Genomic DNA, 21,609 nt, shown 5'->3' on the forward strand with positions numbered 1-21,609 from the left:
CTTTGGCTTTGATCCTCAGTTTATCACTGACATTCATTTTGTACATCATGCTGAGATCATACAGTTTAAAAGTTATTTTGTTTTGAAATACATCATGACATGTCTGAAATAAAGACAGGTCGTGACGCACAACAATAGATGAAATTTGATTAGCAAACTGTTCCCATGGGAAGCTGATACGCCCACCTTGGTTTCCTGTCTCACGTGTTTGGACACACGGATGTCACCTGTTTTCTGTGTCGACCTTTACTGCGAGCCCTGAAACGTCATTAGCGCTCCGCCTCTAACACATGGATCTTCGATTTAATGCCTCGAAAAGGGGGTGGAGGCAGCATATTTAACCCATGTAACTGCTACTAAACACCACAGCATACATATATTGAATTAATTAACAGACAAGAAATTTGTAGTCCATTTAAATGGTACGAATTATTTTGAATGGCAATGTACATTATTAACTTAGTTCCAAATATGGTAAATAATTTTCCACCCCCACAAGTATGACAGTGGTATCGTCTGTATTCCGTGTTGAAATCCTCCAAGCAGAGCCGAAAAGCAAATTTCGAGTCGAGGTTCTTTTGAGAGAAGGGAAAGGGCACATATCATTGTACATTGTACAAATTTATATCTGACACTTGTACAGTTTTAGCAATGTCTACTCCAGCACGAAGGCGACTGATGAGGGATTTTAAAAGGTGAATCATGAAAAAGAAAATATGAGGAGCTGTTGTTTACTGAGCCCGGATGTACCTTAAAAAGACCTGAACGTTAAGAAACATTTAGAAGGGAACTATTTTGACTGCAGGAAATGTAAAAAAAAAAAAATGTCTGATGTCGTATCGGCCAGTTTTCATTTGAGCTAAACTGCAGATCTGTTAATTGTATTTTAAAAGAAAAAGTTATTTGTTTTGTTTATTTTGACCTTTCTAAATCTCATCTGGCTCCCTTATTTGTTTTTAAATAAACACACCAGACTTCAAGAGGATCCTCCAGCCGGTGTTAGCGGTGCTCCGTCAGAAAACAATATCATGGTATGGAATGCAGTGATATTTGGGTAAGTACTTGTGAGCAGGTTTGTGCTGTGGACTAAACCAAGTTTAGCTTCTTTTGGTACTAGTCTTGACTAGTCTGCCAGTGTGTTTTCAAGCACTGAAACTAAAAGCACAAGGTGACGTGGTGGCATTAATGTGGTTCTCAAAATGTGACTACTTTTTTATTCGTTTTCACAGGCCAGAAGGAACTCCCTTTGAAGATGGTAAATATAAACATTACTTCTCCAGGTCCATATGATCTAGTAATTTAAGACATGTATTTTGTATTCATGCTTTAAACCTGTTTGTTATAGGTACATTCAAATTGACTGTAGAATTTACAGAAGAATACCCGAACAAACCACCCACAGTCAGATTCATCTCAAAAATGTTTCATCCTAATGGTAACTTTTTTTTTTTTTTTTTTGTATGTTGTCATGTGTCATTCACAATCATTAATGTGGCATTATTGACGTGGCTTAAGGGAATAGTTCACTCCAAAATGAATGTTTTCTGAAAATGTACTTGCCCTCAAGCCATCCAAGATGTAGTTTAATTTGTTTCTTCAAGTAACCGATTTGGAGAAATTTAGCATTACATCACTTGCTAACCAGGTGGATCCTCTGCAGTGAATGGATGGTTCAGACACACTCCACAAGGAGTCCAGTCCATAAATTACTTTTGTCTTTTCGTTTGAAGTGAATAGTTGTGTGTTTGTAAGAAACAAATCCATCATAAAGTTGTTTTACCTTCAAACCTTTGCTTCTGTCCAAAATATAAGTCCTTTATCGATAATATGGCTTCCTCCAGTGAAAAAGTTGTCTCGTCTGAATCAGGAGAGAAATATGCACAGATCAAGTACATTTGTCAAGAAAAAAACTGTTCTATATAAACATGTTGGTGGATTTTGATATGAAACGACAACAGGGGATGGACTTTTTCACTAGAGTAAACATAAGTATGAATTATGGACTTGCTGTTTGCTTCATAAGCCATTAACTGATAGATTGGAGTCATGTGGATTATATTTTTATGAACTGTTTTGACTCTCATTCTGATGGCACCCATTCACTGCAGAGGATCCATGGGAGAGAAGGTGATGTCAAATTAAATTTCTCCAAATGTGTTCCTATTAAGAAACAAAATAATGTATTTTAAGCAAATATTCATTTTTGGGGGAACTAGTCCATTAATTAAAGTCCATTAAACACCTTTCTCTTTCAATTATGTTATAGTATATGCAGATGGAAGTATATGTCTTGACATCCTACAAAATCGTTGGAGTCCAACTTATGATGTGTCATCAATTCTTACCTCAATCCAGGTAAAATATTGCTTTTTACCATTATAAGTATAAAAGTAAATCAGAAAAAAGCTTGACCAGCTTGTTTTTCTGTTGGTTTTTCCAAGTCTTTGCTTGATGAACCAAACCCTAACAGTCCTGCTAACAGCCAAGCAGCTCAACTTTACCAGGAGAACAAACGGGAGTATGAGAAGCGTGTGTCCGCTATTGTTGAGCAGAGCTGGAGGGACAGCTGACCAGACACTGCAGAGCACAGAACTTTGTGTGATTATAGTTTAGTTTAGTTGAGTGTATTGTGAGAAAGTTTTTTCTCTATTTTTTTTTTCTTTCTCCCCTCTCTGTCTCACACACCACTCTCATACTGTTCTAGTGCACTTTAATCAAAATCTGTCCATTTTCCCTTGGAGGACTTGTGCTCAGCCAATATCACCTGGTCATTTTCTGTTCAAAAAGTGACAGACGTGGTGTCAGCCCAGAAACCTGGACTATATGATGATATATCCAAGGGCCATTTTGTTCCCTCCAAAGCAGAACTGAATGGACAAGGTGCCGGCCTGCCATCCTTGCCATCCTTGAACTATCTAAGTCCCAATTGGAGCTGATGATCCTGTTATGCTGTTTTTGTGTGCGTGTTCTGTTACATGCCTGAAAGTGTGGTTTTTTTTCCCATTCCATGTGTTATTGATTGCCTTGTGAACTATATAATATTAATACACTTAGAATTTTGTGTACAGGATCTGAGTATAATCTTGTCTTTTTGTTTATTTGTTTTAATATAGTCATGAAAAAAAAACATTTTATTAAAACAAGAATTATAATTTTAACCACAAAAGAAAAAAACATTTTGTCAAATGTCTAAAGAGCAGTACATTTTTCAAGCACATTTATTTAAAGGTTTTTATAATAAGATACACCCATACATTAGCTACATGCATGACTTGACAATGAAAGCTAATTCACATAAACAATACAATGTATCACATTACTAAACATCCAATTCACATGAAAAATCCATTTAATTTATATACTGTGTAAACAAAACAATAGAAAATAATTTCAAGTTCAAGTACTTAGATGGTTCTTCATTAGTGATCATATGAAACGAGTCCCCAGATGAGACGGAAAACAAAGCATAAATCCACATGATCATCCACATGTTTGAGGTCAGCCAATATGGGCTACCTCTTATATGCCCTCTCCTTTTTTGCTTTTTAACCTTTTGAGCACATGTACAGTTCGCCGCTCAGCACGGTAGATGGCGAAAGTGCTCCTAAAGAGTGGGTTGTCATTAAACAAGTAATAGTAGAAGAAGAACCCACTGCAAAACAGCCGAGAGAGATGTGACAGTGACAGTCTTGAGACTCTTACGAGGAGCTTTCCGTGTGATGACACTGAAAAGAAACAGATCGTGTAGACACATGTTAGACTGTGAACAGATGGATAAATCTACACGTCATTAATCCAAATCGGAAAGCGCTCAAATCTATAGAGTTATTGATCGTCAAGGTTATGCAACATCTTTATTACTGCTATAACCACCAAATGCAGTAAGATGAAAATGAGGCTTCCTTTAGCATTGATTGCAAATGTAAGATTGCCTAATTCTGGCTTTAGAATCGGTCATTGGATTCATAATGGTGTTACAAAAGCATCATTGCTGTCCAGTTGTAATATATGCAGCAGAGCGGAGAGAAGGTGGATAAAACCAGCGGGGTTTGACACTGGTGTGAAGACTTATAACAGTCTCACCAAGCAGAAAGAACCTCTGGTTTTGGCACAAGAAAGAATTGCTACCTGGTAAGGCACATGTTGCTCCATAACGTCAATTGAGATGTTCTTACATTTACATTAACGTTATACACGCTGTTCTGTTACTTCCAGGTATAGCTGTGGACCTACTGTTTATGACCATGCCCATCTCGGTCATGCGTGGTAAGTTTTTCTGCTTGATAACTAGATGCAGAACATTAAAAGAAGCACAGTTTGTTGTAGTGTTATTTTAGTATTATTGAAATGTTTTTAATTAATATTTTCCATTTTAATTTTAGGTGGTAGGTTTAGACTTTTTTTTTTGTAAATGTAATCTTGATTTTGCAATCAGATTCCAAATAAAGTACCTGTTATTAGATTATATAAAATTTTTTACTTATTCATCCCATTTTTTTTCTTCCTTGCATGCAGCTCATATGTCAGATTTGACATTCTGCAAAGGATCTTGTCCAGAATTTTTGAAATTAATGTAATCCACGTCATGGTCATCACTGACATTGATGATAAAATAATACAAAGAAGCCTTGAGGTAAGTGTCAACTGATAATAATATATTGTTTAACTTCTGTTTTAGATCAAGATCAAGTCATTTATGTGGATGGAAAAATGTAGCAATTTTAAGACATTTAAGACCGTTTTTATTTGATATATTTTGCAGCAGAACATCTCGCCCACTGTCTTAGCAAGAATGCATGAGGAAGAGTTTAAGAGGGACATGCAAGCACTGCGGGTAAATCACCACTTTTGTTGGTTTGGGATTTATCTTGTCTAAAATATTTAGACCTATTTGACTGATCTTTGTTCATTTGTTCAGGTTCTTCCTCCAGCTGTATACATGAGGGTGACAGACAACATACCCCAGATTGTAGCTTTTATAAAGCGTATTATTGGAAATGGACATGCCTACGTCACAAGTCAAGGTGCCACTCTCTGTTTTGTTGACACTTAAAGGTCAAGGCTTTCTTGTTTAATTGTTTTCCCCACCAGTGAATAGAAGATGAAACTGACTATCCAGTATTATTTGTTGGTCCAGGCAATGTCTACTTTGACACTCAGTCGATTGGTGACCGCTATGGCAAGCTTGTGAACCTTGGAGGGATTGTTGGGGAGCTGGGTATGTTTATGATATTTTGCTTTCCTTGGAGATCTCCATCATCAATAACAGTATATGTTACTAGTTTCCTCAGTCTTTAAAAGGGGAGGGGGGGTGGGGGGTAGAGGTGCTCTGATCACGATCGGCCGATCGTTATGTGCATCTCGTCAGTAAAGCCGGTTTTCTAATCAGCTGTTAATTCCATCAGGTGCGTGATTTCACATAGAGCAGCTGTTACTACACAGAGCCGTTGTTAATAGAGAAGATGCGCAAATCACGTTAATTTTCAGCGTTTATTGGCCCATCTTCTCTATTAACAACGACTCCGTGTAGTAACAGCTGCTCTATGTGAAATCACGCACCTGATGGAATTAACAGCTGATTAGAAAACCGGCTTTACTGACGAGATGTGCATTAACGATCGGCCGATCGTGATCGGAGCACCCCTATGAGGGGGGGGGGGTATGGGGGGGTAAAATGCTCGTTTTCACTCAATATCCTGTTAATCTTGAGTACCTATAGAGTAGTACTGCATCCTTCATAACTCCAAAAAGTCTTTATTTTTATTATATTCATAAGAGAAAGATATTCTGTACCGATTTTTTCCAGAAAAACACGACCGGCTGGAGGCGTGACGTGTGGGCAGAGCTAAATAATCTCGAGCGCCAGTAGGCTTTTGCGTTGAAAGCGTTTGGAAGCTGTGACATTACCGTGGGGAAAAAAACATCCAAAACAAACCATGGCTAACAGTCAGATTCAGCCGTTTATTTATGATCCAGAATCAGATCCCGAGGCTGAAACTGAACGAGAGCAGCAGCAGCAACGAATCGCTCTGAGCGGGGCTCGAACCCGGGTCTCGGCATGGGAGGCGGATGCACTAACAAGGAGGCAGAAATATTTGAAGCAGTTTTACTCACCGCCTGCGGTTCCAACACACAATCGTGACCCTTTTTCGTTGGGATTGCATCATCCTTAAGAAATAAACGATACGCAAATCCGTGGTCAAACTGTGCCTTGTTTGTAAAACAAGCATCTTCGAAATGCAGGGAACAAACACACTTGCACAACTCCGTTGATGCTCTGTAAAAATAAACTCCATCCACTGGTCCCTTAATGCTGTTTTTTTTTTTGGTAATCTGTGCAGGGTTGTCTTGCCCTGGCAACCAAAAATACACTTCTTTTGTGACATTTCGCGACGCTCTCGCTCTGATCAGTGAATGCCTCTGCTCTCAGTGCTCTGCTATACGGGAGCGCGCGCTCTTCCGGCAGAAGTGTCCTCAGGACCCATATAAGGAAATTCCGCTCCATCTAACGTCACACAGAGCCATACTCGAAAAAAACTTTACGAAACTTATGACAAACCGGAAGGAGTATTTTTGGAACAGAAATACTCCTTCAAACGTACAACTTAATTTTTGATACTTTGTCCATGTTTAGCATGGGAATCCAACTCTTTAACAGTGTAAAAAACTCAGTATGCATGAAATAGCATTTCTCCCCCCCTTTAAGCACAGATTTTTCAACTGCACATATATATATGTATATATGTATATATTATATATTTATTGGGCTGACTTGAATAGTGAACTAAAATCATATTACGGTTAAAATTTTTGTCTGTAGTTAAGAGAAGTACATTTTTCATAATTAAAATGTATTCGAAGCTGACCTTAATAAAGTTGAGTAACTAACAGTTTCTTGTATTTTAGGGGCTCAGGATAAAAGAGATCCAAGGGATTTTGCTCTGTGGAAAGCATCCAAACCACATGAACCTCATTGGGAATCACCTTGGGGACAAGGAAGACCTGGCTGGCACATTGAATGTTCTACAATTGCTAGGTTTTTACTCTGTCAAACCAAATATCACTGTATGATGGTATTTATGCATTGCTTTGATGTCTGATTTTGAATGGATGTCAGTGTTACATTTATTCTGTGTATACACAGTTTAAGGCAGTAGCTTAAAGAAATGTATCCACTGTTCATACAGAATCACAACATAATGGAGGTTTACCCCATTATAAGTTAAGGCAGTTTTCAGTAGGTCTTTAAACCCTGTTTCAATGGTAATTATTTATGTTTCAGTGATTTTTATTGCTGTCCAAATCTAGAATGTCTGTTAGTAAGACTTACTGTTTTTTTTTTTACATCAAAGATGATGAGGTAGTTTATTTCAGTTTAATTGCTTAATACACCGCTGGCTCAATCCAAAAGTGGATTTGTAAAACCTTCTTGATTAATGCCATGCCAATAACTGTTGCGCTTCGTGGTGCATGCATTGTCAATATTAGAGACTTTTATTACTGAAATGCTTAAAGTTGTTTACAAGAGAAGCGTTATTAATGTCTTCACATATCCATGTAAATTCATGGGAACTTTGAAATTGGCCTTTGTGGCAGCAGGCATGTAATCAGTTGTAGGTATAAAAGAGAAAATAAAGAAGTGACAAGCCCCTCTTTATGGATGAGGAATGAATGTCTAGGGATGGACAACAGATGTAGCAGTGTTGCCCATTTATTAAAGACAACAGAAATGTACATTTATCATACCACATTAGAATGTATTATACAATCTTACGCCATCATAGAAAATATGAAAAAGAATCATATGATGAAATTGTAATATGCATAAACACTTGTTTGCTCTTATCTGCAGTTCAGTTTTTGGAAGTCAGTTGGACATCCACTCTGGAGGAATTGACCTTGCCTTCCCCCATCATGAGAATGAGATTGCCCAGTCTGAGGCGTATCATCAGTGTGAACAATGGGGGAACTACTTCCTGCACTCCGGTAATGCCCTTAGTCTTCTGGTTTAAGTAGTATTAGTTGTAAAATTATAGATTGCACACTGTAACAGGATCTGTGCAGATTTAGTTTTATTGTTGCTGACTTGGAAGAAAATGTAATAAAAACGTTGTTTTCAAGGGCACCTTCATTTGAAAGGACACGTAGAGAAGATGTCAAAATCCTTGAAGAATTATGTAACTATAAAGGTAACAAGCTATACTGATATATAAGTGCGTAATTATGTGTCATATTATTAATACATCACAGTTGTTTGAAATCTAACTCTCTTCATAATCTAGGATTTTCTGACATCTTACACTGCAAATGAGTTTCGAGTTTTCTGCCTTCTGACCCGATACAGATCAGGTATGTGTGTGTTACATGCTGAAAGGGACTCCTGAAAGTAATACTCCTGCTGTTTTGCAGCAAATAAGGCCAGATATTTTACATTTTCTGTGGGTCTTTTAAACCTTCCAGCTATCGACTATAGTGATGCAAGCATGAATGAAGCCCGATCTACCCTCTCCACCATCTCTGCCTTCTGCCACAATGCACAGGCCTACATGCAGGGCCACTTACAGTGCCAGCCTATAGAGGAGGGACTTCTCTGGGAGAGGTAAAGACCGATCACACTCATGATCTAATATATGCTTTGAAGGTAGAGTGCAGAGACTGATATATGAGCTGTGTCTCATGCAAAGGATTGAAATCCAGTTTTGTGGTCTGTAAGTGCCTCATACTCATTGAAAAATAAAATTGAGCTGTAAGCTTGTGTCTGCTGGGATAAAACATTCCTCTTAATAAATATGTTTAAAATTCCCAAAAATTTGACTGTGTGGATGTAGCCTAGAAGAGCTGATGAGGAAAATGTCTCCAACTTCTTTTTGTCTCCTCTGTCTTTGTTTGGTCAAGGTTGGCTGCTACACAGTCCAGTGTTCGGAAAGCACTCGCTGATGATTTTGACACCCCGAAAACTGTGGATGCCATTATGAGCCTCATTCACCATGGCAACTGTCAGCTTCAGCCTACTGCTAAGGTAACATCATAGGGTTGGTCACTGAGGCCTCAAATTCTTTGTCATTGTACAAAATTGTACATCTTTAATTATATGTTTTAGATTTATATTTATAAGTCAGAGATGAAAAAAAAATGTGTTTGAAGGTTGATGGGCCGAGGAGTCCTGCTGTTTTTGGAGCCATGTTGTCCTATGTCAGGGAGATCATGGGAGTTTTTGGAGTTGATCTATTGGACATAAAGGTAAAAGATCAAACATTAAAACTAATGTATGTATTTTTATGTTAAAATACTTCACCTAATCCTAGTGTAATTTAATGTTCAGTGATATACAGAAGCAGGACTGCCCGCTTGAACAAACAGTGCATGAGGCTAATTTTCTCAACTCATTGTGAAATGGTCATTATTAGCAATTTCACTCTGTGGCACAGAACTTTCACAAAGCAGCTTTAAGGATAGATGAATAGATGGAAGGAACAAAATAAATTCTACCATTTATATTCAGTAGGTAATAGATATTCTTGATTGCGAGATTCTTTGGTTTTCAAAAATGAATAATTTTTTTGTTTTGTTTTAAAAGATCGTTTTGTTTTTTTTTTGCCATTTTGCCAAATTTTGCACAGATCAGAGCCGACAGGAAGCAAAGTGGGAGAGAGATCGGGGGGAGGGGGTCCTCGAATCATCTCAATAATTTCTGTAATGTACAGATATAGGAAATACATCAGGGTCGGAAATTAATGGGCACTTGGGGCAAAAATGCCACCAAGATTTAATGTGCTATAATTTTAATATTCTCTCATTCTTGAGAAGTCTTCATGAAAGTCTATGCAACCAAACATTTTTAACTTAAAAATTACATAAAGAAATTATAAAAGTAATAAAATTGAGTCGAGACCTATGGAATGACACAATCGCTTTATATAATTTATATGAACAGATTTAAATACAGGTTTTTATTCACACACAACCACTGATCAAAGCACATACATAGAACACATCAAATATGGTAAACATGGTCGCCATTACAGTCCAGAAATATAGACTTAATCCAGCCCTACCCCTAAACCTAATCATATGCATAATTTATTCCTAAAATCAGAGGGAATTGATAAGTGAATAACAAGGATGTAGAAGCATTTAACCCTGACTGTGTAAGCCTAAAACTTAATTTCTTGAAAACGTATCCCTCGATTCTGATTGGTTGATTATGTTGTTCCAGGATCAACAAGGATTAGCCAATAGGAAGCTATTAACCAAACACAGTCATGTCTACTGAGCAAACGTTGCAATGATCCTCTTATTGCAACACAATTTATGTAATTTCACAATTACCTTCCATCATAACTAACAGTAAAAACATGTAAATATGAGACTCATTGGTATAAAGGGTATAAAAATAATTCATATTTTAAACTGGGGAGTTAGTTTTGAGTTTTTATTGTAGAGTAACCTTGTATATGTGTAAATCTCAAGAACAAAATTACCAAAAAATGTTCTTTCTTGTAGGCATTGACATCCTTTTTCCTCATAGAATTAAATCACTGCAACAGTTTTATTCTTTTGTACTCCGTGTCCCTTAGGAAGACCATGATTCCTCTGGAGTTTTCAATAATGTGGTAGAGGAGTTGGTGCATTTTCGGAGTGAGGTTCGTAAATTCGCTCTTTCTGTGGAAGATCAAGCTCCACAAGAACCCCACACTGGATCTGAAATTCAGAAAAGGCATCCACGGTTAGACAGAGTGCCCTTGCTGAAGGCCTGTGATACCTTGAGGAATAATCTAGCACCTCTTGGAGTCCACATTAAGGTAAGACTTCATCCTATTACACTAAATGTAGAAGAGTGTTTAAAGGAAAATTCATGGTTATTATTTAAGCATGGTACACTTTAGAAATATCTTTTGATTTTCAAAAACCCAAAGGCATAATTACAAAGTAATTACACTTTCTGAGATTTCTTAGAAGTCACCAAATATTTGTTTATTCATATAATGCTAATTTTCCTCTGCATTTTCTTTATTAAACCCTTGAACTCTTGTAAGACCATCCAGCGCCTTCTGAGAAAGCACACTGCAAGACTTGCTGTGGTTTACATTGCTAAATTTGGATTTTTGTTTTCAGGATCGAGGTACAAACTCCACATGGGAAATAACAAGAAGAGGAGAGACGGGGAATAATTAACCACTGACTGAAGTGGGACCTAACGTTATCTGTTAGAAAACAAGTTATTTGTAGCATTTCAGTGGTGACTCTTTGTAAAGTTTTTCTTCTATTTAAAGAAATTAATTTTACTGAAAAGCCTTCCAAAAAATTATTAGTTCTGTAATGCAACTAAAGCTGTAACACCACTAGAAATCATAACCACATCTTGTGTCTCATGATAATGATTGTAATTGTTAATAAAATAAATCTGTTCTTAGCTAAATGCTTAACCTTTTGTATGATATTTGTCTAAGTAGAGGACATTGGGACAAACTAAAGGAGATTTCTCAAGTGTTCTGATAGAGAAATGACTTAAGTCAAGGATTGTTATGGACCTCCAATGTCTGATGATGATCATAATGGAATATGGTATGCTAACCATAGCAAAGTTACAAGTTGGAGCAAAATTATACATTTTATTTTATGTTGTTTCTTTGAAAACTTGTGTGCAGTTTCTGTTTCTGTTCACAACATGATTTCTGGGTTTTCTGGGAAGATTTGTCCTTTGATATCTTAAGGCATTATGAAGAGGCTCCCTAAATACCTCTGTCAAATGTTTTTTCTTTAAATGGGGAAGAATAAAGATAAAATATGTCAGTATATATATAAAAAAAAAGTGTCAATATTCATTATGAATTGGTGGAAATTAAAGGTCTGTTAAGTAGATATTGTCTTGTAACTTACATTCCTATATGAAACAAACATAAATAGGATAGGAAGAGTAAAGATTGATTTATAAGATCCAAGTGATTTAAAATAATAATAATAAATCAAATCTCCTTGCTTTGGTCTTTTGTGTGACAACATTTAAATCAGGACTTTTTTTGCATTGTGCCATTGAGAAAGCCTGATATTAAAACTGTACTCCTGGGATACATGAATGTAGGGAAAACGTCCCTCCTGCACAGATACACTGAGAGAATTGCTTCAAGGAAACTTGAGCACAATCAGCGGAGCGTTCTTCCTGAAGCAGTGGGGTCCATACAACATCACTATCTGGGATACAGCGGGTAAGGTTGATGTTTTGGCCAATTCAACGGAGATAATTCAATGCAGAAACCTGCAGTTAAAGGTGCTTTTGGAAAACATGAAATGAATAGGTTATAAATAGTTGTTGTTTCTAGAGAGAACCAATATATATATATATATATATCTACAAAATAAATTTCTACAATATTTAGTTGTATCGTATAAGGGGTGACTGTCACTTAGGCTAATCAGTATCCTAAGTGGGAAAAAAGAGAAGGGATTACTCTGACATTGCATCGATGATTGCAGTTGTCTCCTGTTCTTTGCAGGATTTTGCAATCTTGGTAGTTTCACCAATAATGTGGAAATGTGTACACGGAATTTTAGCAGTCATTGACGGGAAGCACATCTTCATGCACGTTTGGTGAATGCAAGCAACAGATCTAAATGTTGTATACTATCAAACTATTTAAACGGTGTGTGTGTGTGTTTAAAGACAAACTTAAGATTAAAGCAAAAGCATATGCCTATTTGATTGTTCTGTCCTTTATCTTAACATGGCAATGAGGTTAACTTCATAGCCTTCATAGCTAAAAACTAGGCAGAGGGAACAGAGCGCAGCTCTGTGACAAAACCCAAGTAATCTTGACAAACTATATATCATTTAAAAGGTTTCAGACTTTAGTTTTCATATTTGGTGACTGTTACTGGGATTTTCACACACAACCATTTCTAGGGTTTGCAAAGAATGGTGTGAAAAGGAAAAAACATCCAGTATGCGGCAGTCCTGTGGGAGAAAATGCCTTGTTGATGCTAGAGGTCAGAGGAGAATGGGCCGACTGATTGAAGCAGATAGAAGTGTAACTTTGACTGAAATAACCACTCGTTACAATTGAGCTATGCAGCAAAGCATTTGTGAATCCACAACACGCACAACCTTGAGGTGGATGGGCTACAACAGAAGAAGACCCCACCGGGTACCACTCATCTCCACTACAAATAGGAAAAAGAGGCTACAATTTGCACGAGCTCACCAAAATTGGACAGTTGAAGACTGGAAAAATGTTTCCTGATCTGATGAGTCTCAATTTCTGTTGAGACATTCAGATGGAAGAGTCAGAATTTGGCTTAAACAGAATGAGAACATGGATCCATCATGTCTTGTTACCACTGTGCAGGCTGCTGGTGATGGTGTAATGGTGTGGGGGATGTTTTCTTGACACACTTTAGGCCCCTAAGTGCCAATTAGGCATCATTTAAATGCCATGGCCTACCTGAGCATTGTTTCTGACCATGTCCATTCCTTTATGACCATCATTTACCCATCCTCTGATGGCTACTTCCAGCAGGATAATGCACCATGTCACAAAGCTCGAATCATTTCAAATTGGTTTATCGAACATGACAATGAGTTCAGTGTACTAAAATGGCCCCCACAGTCACCAGATCTCAGCCCTTTGGGTGTGGTGGAACGGGAGCTTCGTGCCCTGAATGTGCATCCCACAAATCTCCATCAACTGCAAGATGCTATCCCATCAATATGGGCCAACATTTCTAAAGAATGATTTTAGCACCTTGTTGAATCAATGCAATGTAGAATTAAGGCAGTTCTGAAGGCGAAAGGGGGTTAAACACAGCATTAGTATGGTGTTCCTAATAATCCTTTAGGTGAGTGTATGTATGTCTGTGCGCGCGCGTGTATGTGTGTGTGTGTGTGTGTCTGTGTGTGTATATATATATATATATATATATATATATATATAAAGATAAATATTTTTTTACATATTTGGCTGACAAAATATTTTTCTGTATTGAAATGAGTGGGGAAAAGCACATTTTTGCCTTCATAGAATAGTAAAAAATTATCTAACCAATAAATGATATTATTTTGTCTCTGTAGTGTTGCCTTAGAACATTAAAATACGTGGGTCAAATTGACCCAGGAACAATATGAATGTAACAAAAAATAATTTGTGGACATGTTAAAACACATCAGTGTGTTGAAACTTTGCATGTATTTTCATGACCCTTAATGAGAAAAAGTCACAAAACGTCAAGAAAAAACATAAGCTGACTGATATTTTCGACAACTCAAAAATCAAATCAGGTCAGACTGAACCAGAGCAGTACATGAGGGTTATACCCAATTTATTACTGCTTGATAGACTTACTGTGGACATATTTTACATATTGTATTAACCTATTTGTTTGTGTCTTTGTTTAATTTGTCACATTGTTTGTATTTTGTTTCTTTATTCTTATTTTTGATTATAAAAATTAAATAAAGTAAAAAAAAAAAAATTATATCGACAAATATGATTCTGATAATATTGCCCACCCTTACCCACATATGCCAACCCATTTTTCACATATGATTTGTTGAAACAAAAATGACATAAGTAATGGACTTATGGTAAAATGCAACTCTAAGGCATTCCAGAGTATTTAAAAGCAGAAAGTTCTGTTCTTGATTTTAATTTACTGACTCAGTGATCCTGACACTTATAGTTTAGTTTTCAAGTTGACAGGTCATTGGAGGGCAAGCTTAAGTTTCGTTGTTCTCTACTTTACGGTATTTTTCTTCCAGAGCTTTGCGTTACAGTATGAACAGTCATGTTCTGTATACAATTATCTTTCTCTAAATAGACAGATAGATGGGTAGATAGATAGACTTTTTATGTGAATATATTGCTAGATGTAATTTATTCCAGTAATGCAAAGCTGAATGCAAAGTTGAAATGATCCTTCAGAAATCATTTTAATATGGAGATTTGCTGCTGTGGAAACATTTCTTATTATTATCAGTGTTGAAAACAGTTGTTTTGCTTAAATTGTTTCGTGGAAACCATGATGCCCTACAATTCAAAGGTTTTGTGTTTAAAAAGAATAAAAATAAATGATAAAAGTTTTTTCAGCAAGGATTAAAATAATCAAAAGTGACAGTAAAGACATTTACAAGATTTATTTTTCAAATGCTGTTTGCTTGAACTTGCTGTTATCATATCAGCACAACTGGTTGCAACATTCATAAATAATAAGAAATGTTTATTGAGCTGCAAATTAGAATAACTTCTGGAGGACATTGAAGACTAAAGCAATGGCAGCTGAAAATTCAGATTTGCTTCACATGAATAAATTACATAAAAAAGAAAAGTTATTTTAAATCAAAATAATATTTTGCACTATTACTGTTTTTATTTTATTTTTGATCAAATAATTTCATCCTTTGTGTGTTTTTACAGTTTTATTTATTTATTTTCAGCTGCTTACATACAAAATGTTTGACTTGTCACACAATTTCTGAAACCTGACACTCAAACAGGACATTCAGCCACACACCAGATCTGCAAAACCATACGCTAATTCTCGGCCTTTTACTCATTTCATAAGACTTTTTGCAAAACACAACACACAATTCTTTATGTAACACACAGAAATCTTACAGGAATTGATAGGCCTACTATGGCAAAGGTGTTTGCAAATGTTTGCTTTTGAGATGTGTTTGTGATATTTCGAATACAGTGCTTCATTTAGCAAAAGATGTGAGGCATTTTTGGATTTTGTGCAAGTCTTGGATTTGTGTTTAAAATGTAGAAACAAAAAGGTAAAGTTTTGAAAATGTAATATTTGTATTTCTGTTCTTCTTATTTCATCAGGTCATGAACAGTTCCACGGTCTAGACTCCATGTATTGTCATAGTGATGCAGCCATCATTCTCACGTATGATGTCACAAACTGGCAGAGCTTCGTAGAGCTTGAAGATCGCTTCCTATACTTCTCACTGACTCAGCCAATAGTGACCGCATATTTGCCATTGTGGGCAACAAAGCTGACCTCACTGATCCTCAAGCCCATGTTATGACCCTGGAGGAAGTCAGGGCAGAAGAGGGTAGTGTGCTTCCTCTTCCATCCTTTCTCACACCTCCAGACTTTCCCTTGCACAAACAGGTGAGTCAGGATGATGCCATAGCGCTATACAACCGCATAACTCACTGTAAGGCACTAGAGGGCACCAGCCCACCAGTGGAAAAGTTGTGCTTCGAGACATGCGCCAAGACTGGATTTAACGTAGATATCATGTTTGAGACACTCTTCGATCTGATGATGCCATCCATCATTCAAAAACGCTCCCAAAGTGAGTCGCCAATATTGTGTTTGGAGGACTGTAATGAAGAGGGGATGAAAAGCAAAGGGGATTGCTGCACATGAAAATATTTGCAGAAGAGCATCTGGAGTATTGCATGAATATCCATTTATTTTATGGACATTGTTATTTGATCTGTTTTAGAACTCTTTACTGTCAAAGTAAATATTGTGCATTGTCAGCGAACAAGTGCACATTGTTATCTCTGTTCTGACTCGTGTGTGTGTGTGTGTGTGTGTGTGTGTGTGTGTGTGTGTGTGTGTGTGTTTGCATGTTTGAGATAATCTTGTTTTCACAGAGTGCAAAGAATTTGACTTTAAGTTACTAAGTGTATTGGCCCTCGATTGATGGATTGTTTTTTTATTTTATTTTTTAACAAATGTCCATAAAAAATAAGAAATAAAATTAGTTTAGAGTACCAAACATATTTTAGACATTTTTTTAAAATATTTGGTAACACTTTAGAATAAGGTTCCATTAGTTAATGTTAGTTAATGTATTAATTAACATGAACAAACAATGAATAATACATTTATTACTGTATTTATTCATCTTCGTTAATGTTAGTTAATGAAAATACAGTTATTCATTGTTAGTTCATGGTAATTCACAGTGCATTAACTAATGTTAACAAGCACAACTTTTGATTTAAATAATGCATTAGTAAATGTTGAAATTAACATGAACTAAGACTTATAAATGCTGTAGAAGGATTGTTCTTGCTTAGTTCATGTTAATTAATACATTAACTAACATTAACTAATGGAACCTTATTCTAAAGTGTTACCAAATATTTTATTTTGAATTAATTTACTGTGATTACATTATAAAAATGCTAATGTTTATATAAGATCTTTAATGACGCTTGACTTATTTAATAAATTATGAATATCAGTAATACAGAAGTACACAATTGAAAAAAACAAACTCCACTCCATGGCTTATATGAGAGAATAACAAACGATTAATGAGTAGTGTTGAGTGTCATATTTATATGGAATTCCATAAATGTCTTAATAGTTGTATTATATTTGCAACTATCATATATGTCTCCTAACATTTCCAAGAGAATTACTCTCCGGGTTTGTCTTCTGCTCCTGCTCAGATTCATCAATATAATATTTGGCCTGAATTAAATTTGTAACACACACACATACTCGCTGCATATTAGAATCAGACTCATATTACACATAATTACTTACAAAAAATATATATATGAGATCAAACATAGGATTTTTAATTCAATGCAATGTGACAATATTGCAATATGGTATTAGTTTATTAGGTCGACATGAAACAAGCTACTGAATTGTCAGTTTACAAAAGATATTTTCATCAATATTGTTTGTTGTTTGTTCTTATATCTCGTAGGTTAAAATCAGTTGTTTATTCTTATCAGAAACATGCAGAGTGAGGGAAGGAAAGGGCATGAGTCTGTGAGAAAAGTGTGATAAGGATCGATTTATAGGGCTTCTGCTTCCAGCAAGAATTACCCATCTGGAAACCTGCTAGACCAATATGTATGGAGATGCCCTCCTCTAAAGTTAGTTTAGTCAATGTAAATCAGAAGCACACATGTTAACATGTTAATCACTAATCCAGTCAAATTTCACCTTTGTAAGTATTACAGCAAGGAGAAATAAACTTATAGCCTTCAAATCCTAAAAATATAAAATAATAATTTAATCCGAGACTTCACTGTCAAAATTATAAACTGTTAGCTACTATGTTTCTAAAAGAAAACAACTTGCTTCTACAGCTAGACCAAACTAGCCAACTGATGTTGATTTATATTTATATCAAATCGGTGGGTTGTGAATTTAAATGAATTTTACCTGAGATAATGCTTATGATGATAATTAGTCTTGTAAATTACAGCTCGTTATATCTCTTATTTAGCAACAATAACATCAACAGCTTCAAAATACCTGATCCCATACGTCAGTTCATGGTGGAGGTCGACGCGTCAGAGGTGGGAGTAGGTGCAGTTCTTTCCCAACGCGCTTCCTCAGATGACAAGATGCATCCTTGCACGTTTTTCTCCCATCGCTTATCACCTGATGAATGTAACTATGACATTGGTAACAGAGAATTGTTGGCCATCAAGTTAGCGTTGGAGGAGTGGCATCATTGGTTAGAAGGGTCAGGGGTACCTTTTATCGTCTGGACCGACCATAAGAATCTCGAATATATTAGATCTGATAAAAGACCCAACTCCAGGCAGGCTCGGTGGGCCCTTTTTTTGGACGTTTTGACTTTTCTATCTCGTACCGCCCGGGTTCCAAAAACATCAAACCCGATTCATTATAACATTTTTGATCCATCCGAACACCCGATCACTCCTGAGTGCATTTTACCCAAAAAAGTAGTTGGGGGAAGTCATGGCCTAGTGGTTAGAGAGTATGAATCCTAACCCTAAGGTTGTGGGTTTGAGTCTCGGGCTGGCAGCACCAAGACTTAGGTTACCTTGAGAAAGGAACCGAACCCCCAACTGCTCCTCGGGCGCCGCAGCATAAATGGCTGACCACTGCTACAGGTGTGTTTTCACTGCTGTGTGTGTGCACTTTAGATGGGTTAAATCAATGCAGTGCACGAATTCAGAGTGGGACACCTTACTTGGCTGTATGTCACGTCACTTTCATATGGGAGGTCGAATCGAAGGTCAAAGGTCCGGTGAGAGTTCTGCTGTATCTGACTGTTATTCTCTTACGTTCTGTGTTACATTTGCTTCCTATCATCCTTTACCCATTACACATTGTCCATAGCTGCGTCTGCACTTAATATAAGTCCTGTTATCATTCTCATCAATCATTACTATCCCACTATTGAACAGCTACTGTACTTACCTGCAATTACCTGCATTGCTTATATTATTTGTCAATAAAGACACTGTTTGCTCTTTTAGTCTGTGTACGTGTTCTTATTCTGTTTATGTTTCATTAAATATAGGAGTTCCTACCTCAGTTTTTCCACATGAAAAGTAAAAGCACAGTGAAATAACCCATGGCTATATCCAGTATTTTAATTTAGTGTGATAATGCTGTGTTTTTCATTGCATTAAAAGAAAAATGATTTTTCCAAATTATAGTTTACTTTATAACTCTGTGTTTTTCATGCAAGCTTAGTGTACACAATCGCAGCAAACAAAGCACATTAATAAACAAATCATTTGTTTGCCTTTGGCTTATATGAGAGAATATTAGAGCATTAATATGTAGTGTTGAGTGTCATATTCATTTATAATGTCATTAATGTCAGGATCAAACTGTCTTTCAAGTAACATCTGAAAGCCAAAATATATTTACCCTAACATTTCAAAGAAAGTGGAATTGTGATGATGTTTATTCTCTGGTTTTGTCTTCTGCTCCTGTTCAGATTCATCAATATAACATTTGTCCTAAACTAAATACCAAGACACACACACACACACACACACACACACACACACACACACAGAAACAGGATCCCATTTTTGTGATATTCTATAGAGGCAATAGTCTTTATACTGGATAAACTGTATTTTCTACACCCTTACCCTAACCCAACGACTCGCAAACCTTTCTGCAATTTTAGATTTTTAAAAAACACAAGAATTCTGAATCGAGACACCTTAAAATAAAGTAGCCTATATATATTTATTTATTTCCAATTTCTTGGCACCATGTTAGTCCACCCTGTCACATAGAGGCCTGTTTTGTCTTGCATAGGTATGGTATGGTATTTGTGTGGATAAGCTTTGATCAATGGATTTTAAAGACTTTATTTCATTGTTGTGTAAGATTAGAGACGCCTTACTGCTAATGCCTCAAAACACATGCTGATGCAATCCCCTTGACCTGACAGATCAGATCAACAAATAACATCAAGCACAACAGAATCCCAGGACAATGCAATACAGCGGCAGTTATCTGTCTGAAGCGTATTTAATCCATGTATTGTTTGCAATGTGTGTATGGCAGAGTGTTAACAAAAGACAGCTGCTCTTTTCAGAATTGGGGTGTAAAGGACCCAAATCTTTCCTAGGAAGATCAGCCATGCTGTCTGTATGTATACCATAATCTTCTTTAAGGGTCAGATTATGAAACAAATTGAGGAGCTTCATAGCCAGTGAACTTGTATTGGGGTCTATTGGACTGAGATAAACTGGACTGGTACGTATTTCAAATACAATTCCTTAACTGGAAAATAGCCTCCATACAGTTGCATCTAATATTTGTAATCCTTCTGTGCTCACATCTTTTGCTAATAAAGAATTAAGAGTCTTAAGTAGTGTGCTGTTTTTATTTTATGACCTGATTTGAGCTACATGAATACCAGGGAAAACAAAGGCTAGTTGCAAAGAACAATGCTCATTCTTGTCAAGAAGAATTGTTTACAAGTGTATTACGTAATAGACATAAGACGTTTATGTTAATAGGCATATCTCAGAGGTCAGTTATAAAATATTACTCAGTGGTCGGCAATAAATAATACCATATTGGTCCTTGATGTGACGCCATGGAAAACAGCACAGTCATTCTCAGTGATTTAATGCATTATTATTATTTTATATCTATAATTAAAATAAATACTGTTATAGCATAATTTAATATTTCCTACAGATTACTATGCGACTGGATAAGATATGGTGGACTATTTCAGTTACATTACATGCTATGTATTTTAAATGTTCTTTAGATTAATTGTGAAATGCAATTACACCTAGAGCAAATAACAAAGGAAAATATGCTGGCCCCACAGTAATGCATTCATAATCTCACTAAATGCAAAAGTCAATTTTACATTTGAACAAGGCTATAAATAACGGTGCATGGAGTTCAATGTAATATTTTTATATTATTGTGTTATGCGTGGCCAGAGGGTGGCGTATTTTTACTTCTACGCAGTTCATTTTTTTCTGGAACAAACAGATCGTATTCTACCATTCCAGAAAGTTCCTCCTTAAATCCAGGCTCTAATTTCAAAATCAACACATTCCTTTTAACAAACTGTCAACAGACCTCCATTTTAAAAGTAAATGATTTTAAACAATACTGAAAATCTATTTATGTAGCATAGCGGACGCGAGATGCATAGTAGACATTTAAAGAAAAGAAGAAAAACCTAGAAGGAATGCTGCATTTAAATGCGTTCTTCTTGATGTTATGTACAATAACGCGAATACTGGTTCGCAGACACTGTTGCTAGACAGGGACACCCGAGTGCGTAAAAATAGACCATCATATTCTATGCGTTATGTAACACGCAGCACGCGCAATACAACTTCACGCTTGTTTACAAGTCAGAAAAGAGTCGCATGA

At 36.3% G+C, this 21,609-nt stretch overlaps 2 protein-coding genes and 1 pseudogene across 3 annotated transcripts; all 3 read left to right on the forward strand.

The window, feature by feature from the left end:
- Positions 1–523: 523 nt before the first annotated feature.
- On the forward strand, positions 524–3,070 carry LOC113044373 (ubiquitin-conjugating enzyme E2 A-like). Its single transcript, XM_026204325.1, has 6 exons — positions 524–695; positions 974–1,054; positions 1,230–1,255; positions 1,346–1,435; positions 2,267–2,355; positions 2,442–3,070. The coding sequence occupies exons 1-6, from the start codon at positions 652–654 to the stop codon at positions 2,568–2,570; spliced, it is 459 nt and encodes a 152-aa protein (XP_026060110.1). The 5' UTR covers positions 524–651; the 3' UTR covers positions 2,571–3,070.
- Positions 3,071–3,624: 554 nt separating this feature from the next.
- Positions 3,625–11,637, forward strand: cars2 (cysteinyl-tRNA synthetase 2, mitochondrial). 2 transcript variants are annotated; one of them, XM_026204324.1, is made up of 15 exons: positions 3,625–4,131; positions 4,216–4,266; positions 4,516–4,633; positions 4,766–4,834; positions 4,919–5,024; positions 5,138–5,218; positions 6,907–7,036; positions 7,853–7,986; positions 8,122–8,189; positions 8,283–8,349; positions 8,461–8,599; positions 8,896–9,019; positions 9,145–9,240; positions 10,578–10,802; positions 11,116–11,637. In XM_026204324.1, exons 1-15 carry the CDS (start codon positions 3,887–3,889, stop codon positions 11,173–11,175), a joined length of 1,713 nt encoding a protein of 570 aa, XP_026060109.1. In that variant the 5' UTR covers positions 3,625–3,886; the 3' UTR covers positions 11,176–11,637. The 2 variants fall into 2 exon arrangements, with proteins under 2 accessions (XP_026060109.1, XP_026060108.1); XM_026204323.1 differs by having other exon boundaries at positions 3,626–4,131; positions 4,763–4,834.
- A 402-nt stretch (positions 11,638–12,039) lies between these two features.
- On the forward strand, positions 12,040–16,374 carry LOC113043966 (ras-related protein Rab-20-like; annotated as a pseudogene).
- The last annotated feature ends 5,235 nt before the right edge of the window (positions 16,375–21,609 follow it).

Source organism: Carassius auratus, chromosome 26, assembly GCF_003368295.1.
Source record: "Carassius auratus strain Wakin chromosome 26, ASM336829v1, whole genome shotgun sequence".
In the NCBI taxonomy this organism is placed as follows: domain Eukaryota; kingdom Metazoa; phylum Chordata; class Actinopteri; order Cypriniformes; family Cyprinidae; genus Carassius; species Carassius auratus.

Bases quoted from the DNA above. Each gene is read 5' to 3' on its own strand.
- LOC113044373 (XM_026204325.1), top strand. From the start codon at position 652: ATGTCTACTCCAGCACGAAGGCGACTGATGAGGGATTTTAAAAG. The intron at 696-973 runs GTGAATCATGAA...TAAACACACCAG, and splicing joins CTGATGAGGGATTTTAAAAG to ACTTCAAGAGGATCCTCCAG. The intron at 2,356-2,441 runs GTAAAATATTGC...GGTTTTTCCAAG, and splicing joins CAATTCTTACCTCAATCCAG to TCTTTGCTTGATGAACCAAA.
- cars2 (XM_026204323.1), top strand. From the start codon at position 3,887: ATGAAAATGAGGCTTCCTTTAGCATTGATTGCAAATGTAAGATTGCCT. The intron at 5,025-5,137 runs GTGCCACTCTCT...TTGTTGGTCCAG, and splicing joins TGCCTACGTCACAAGTCAAG to GCAATGTCTACTTTGACACT. The intron at 5,219-6,906 runs GTATGTTTATGA...CTTGTATTTTAG, and splicing joins AGGGATTGTTGGGGAGCTGG to GGGCTCAGGATAAAAGAGAT.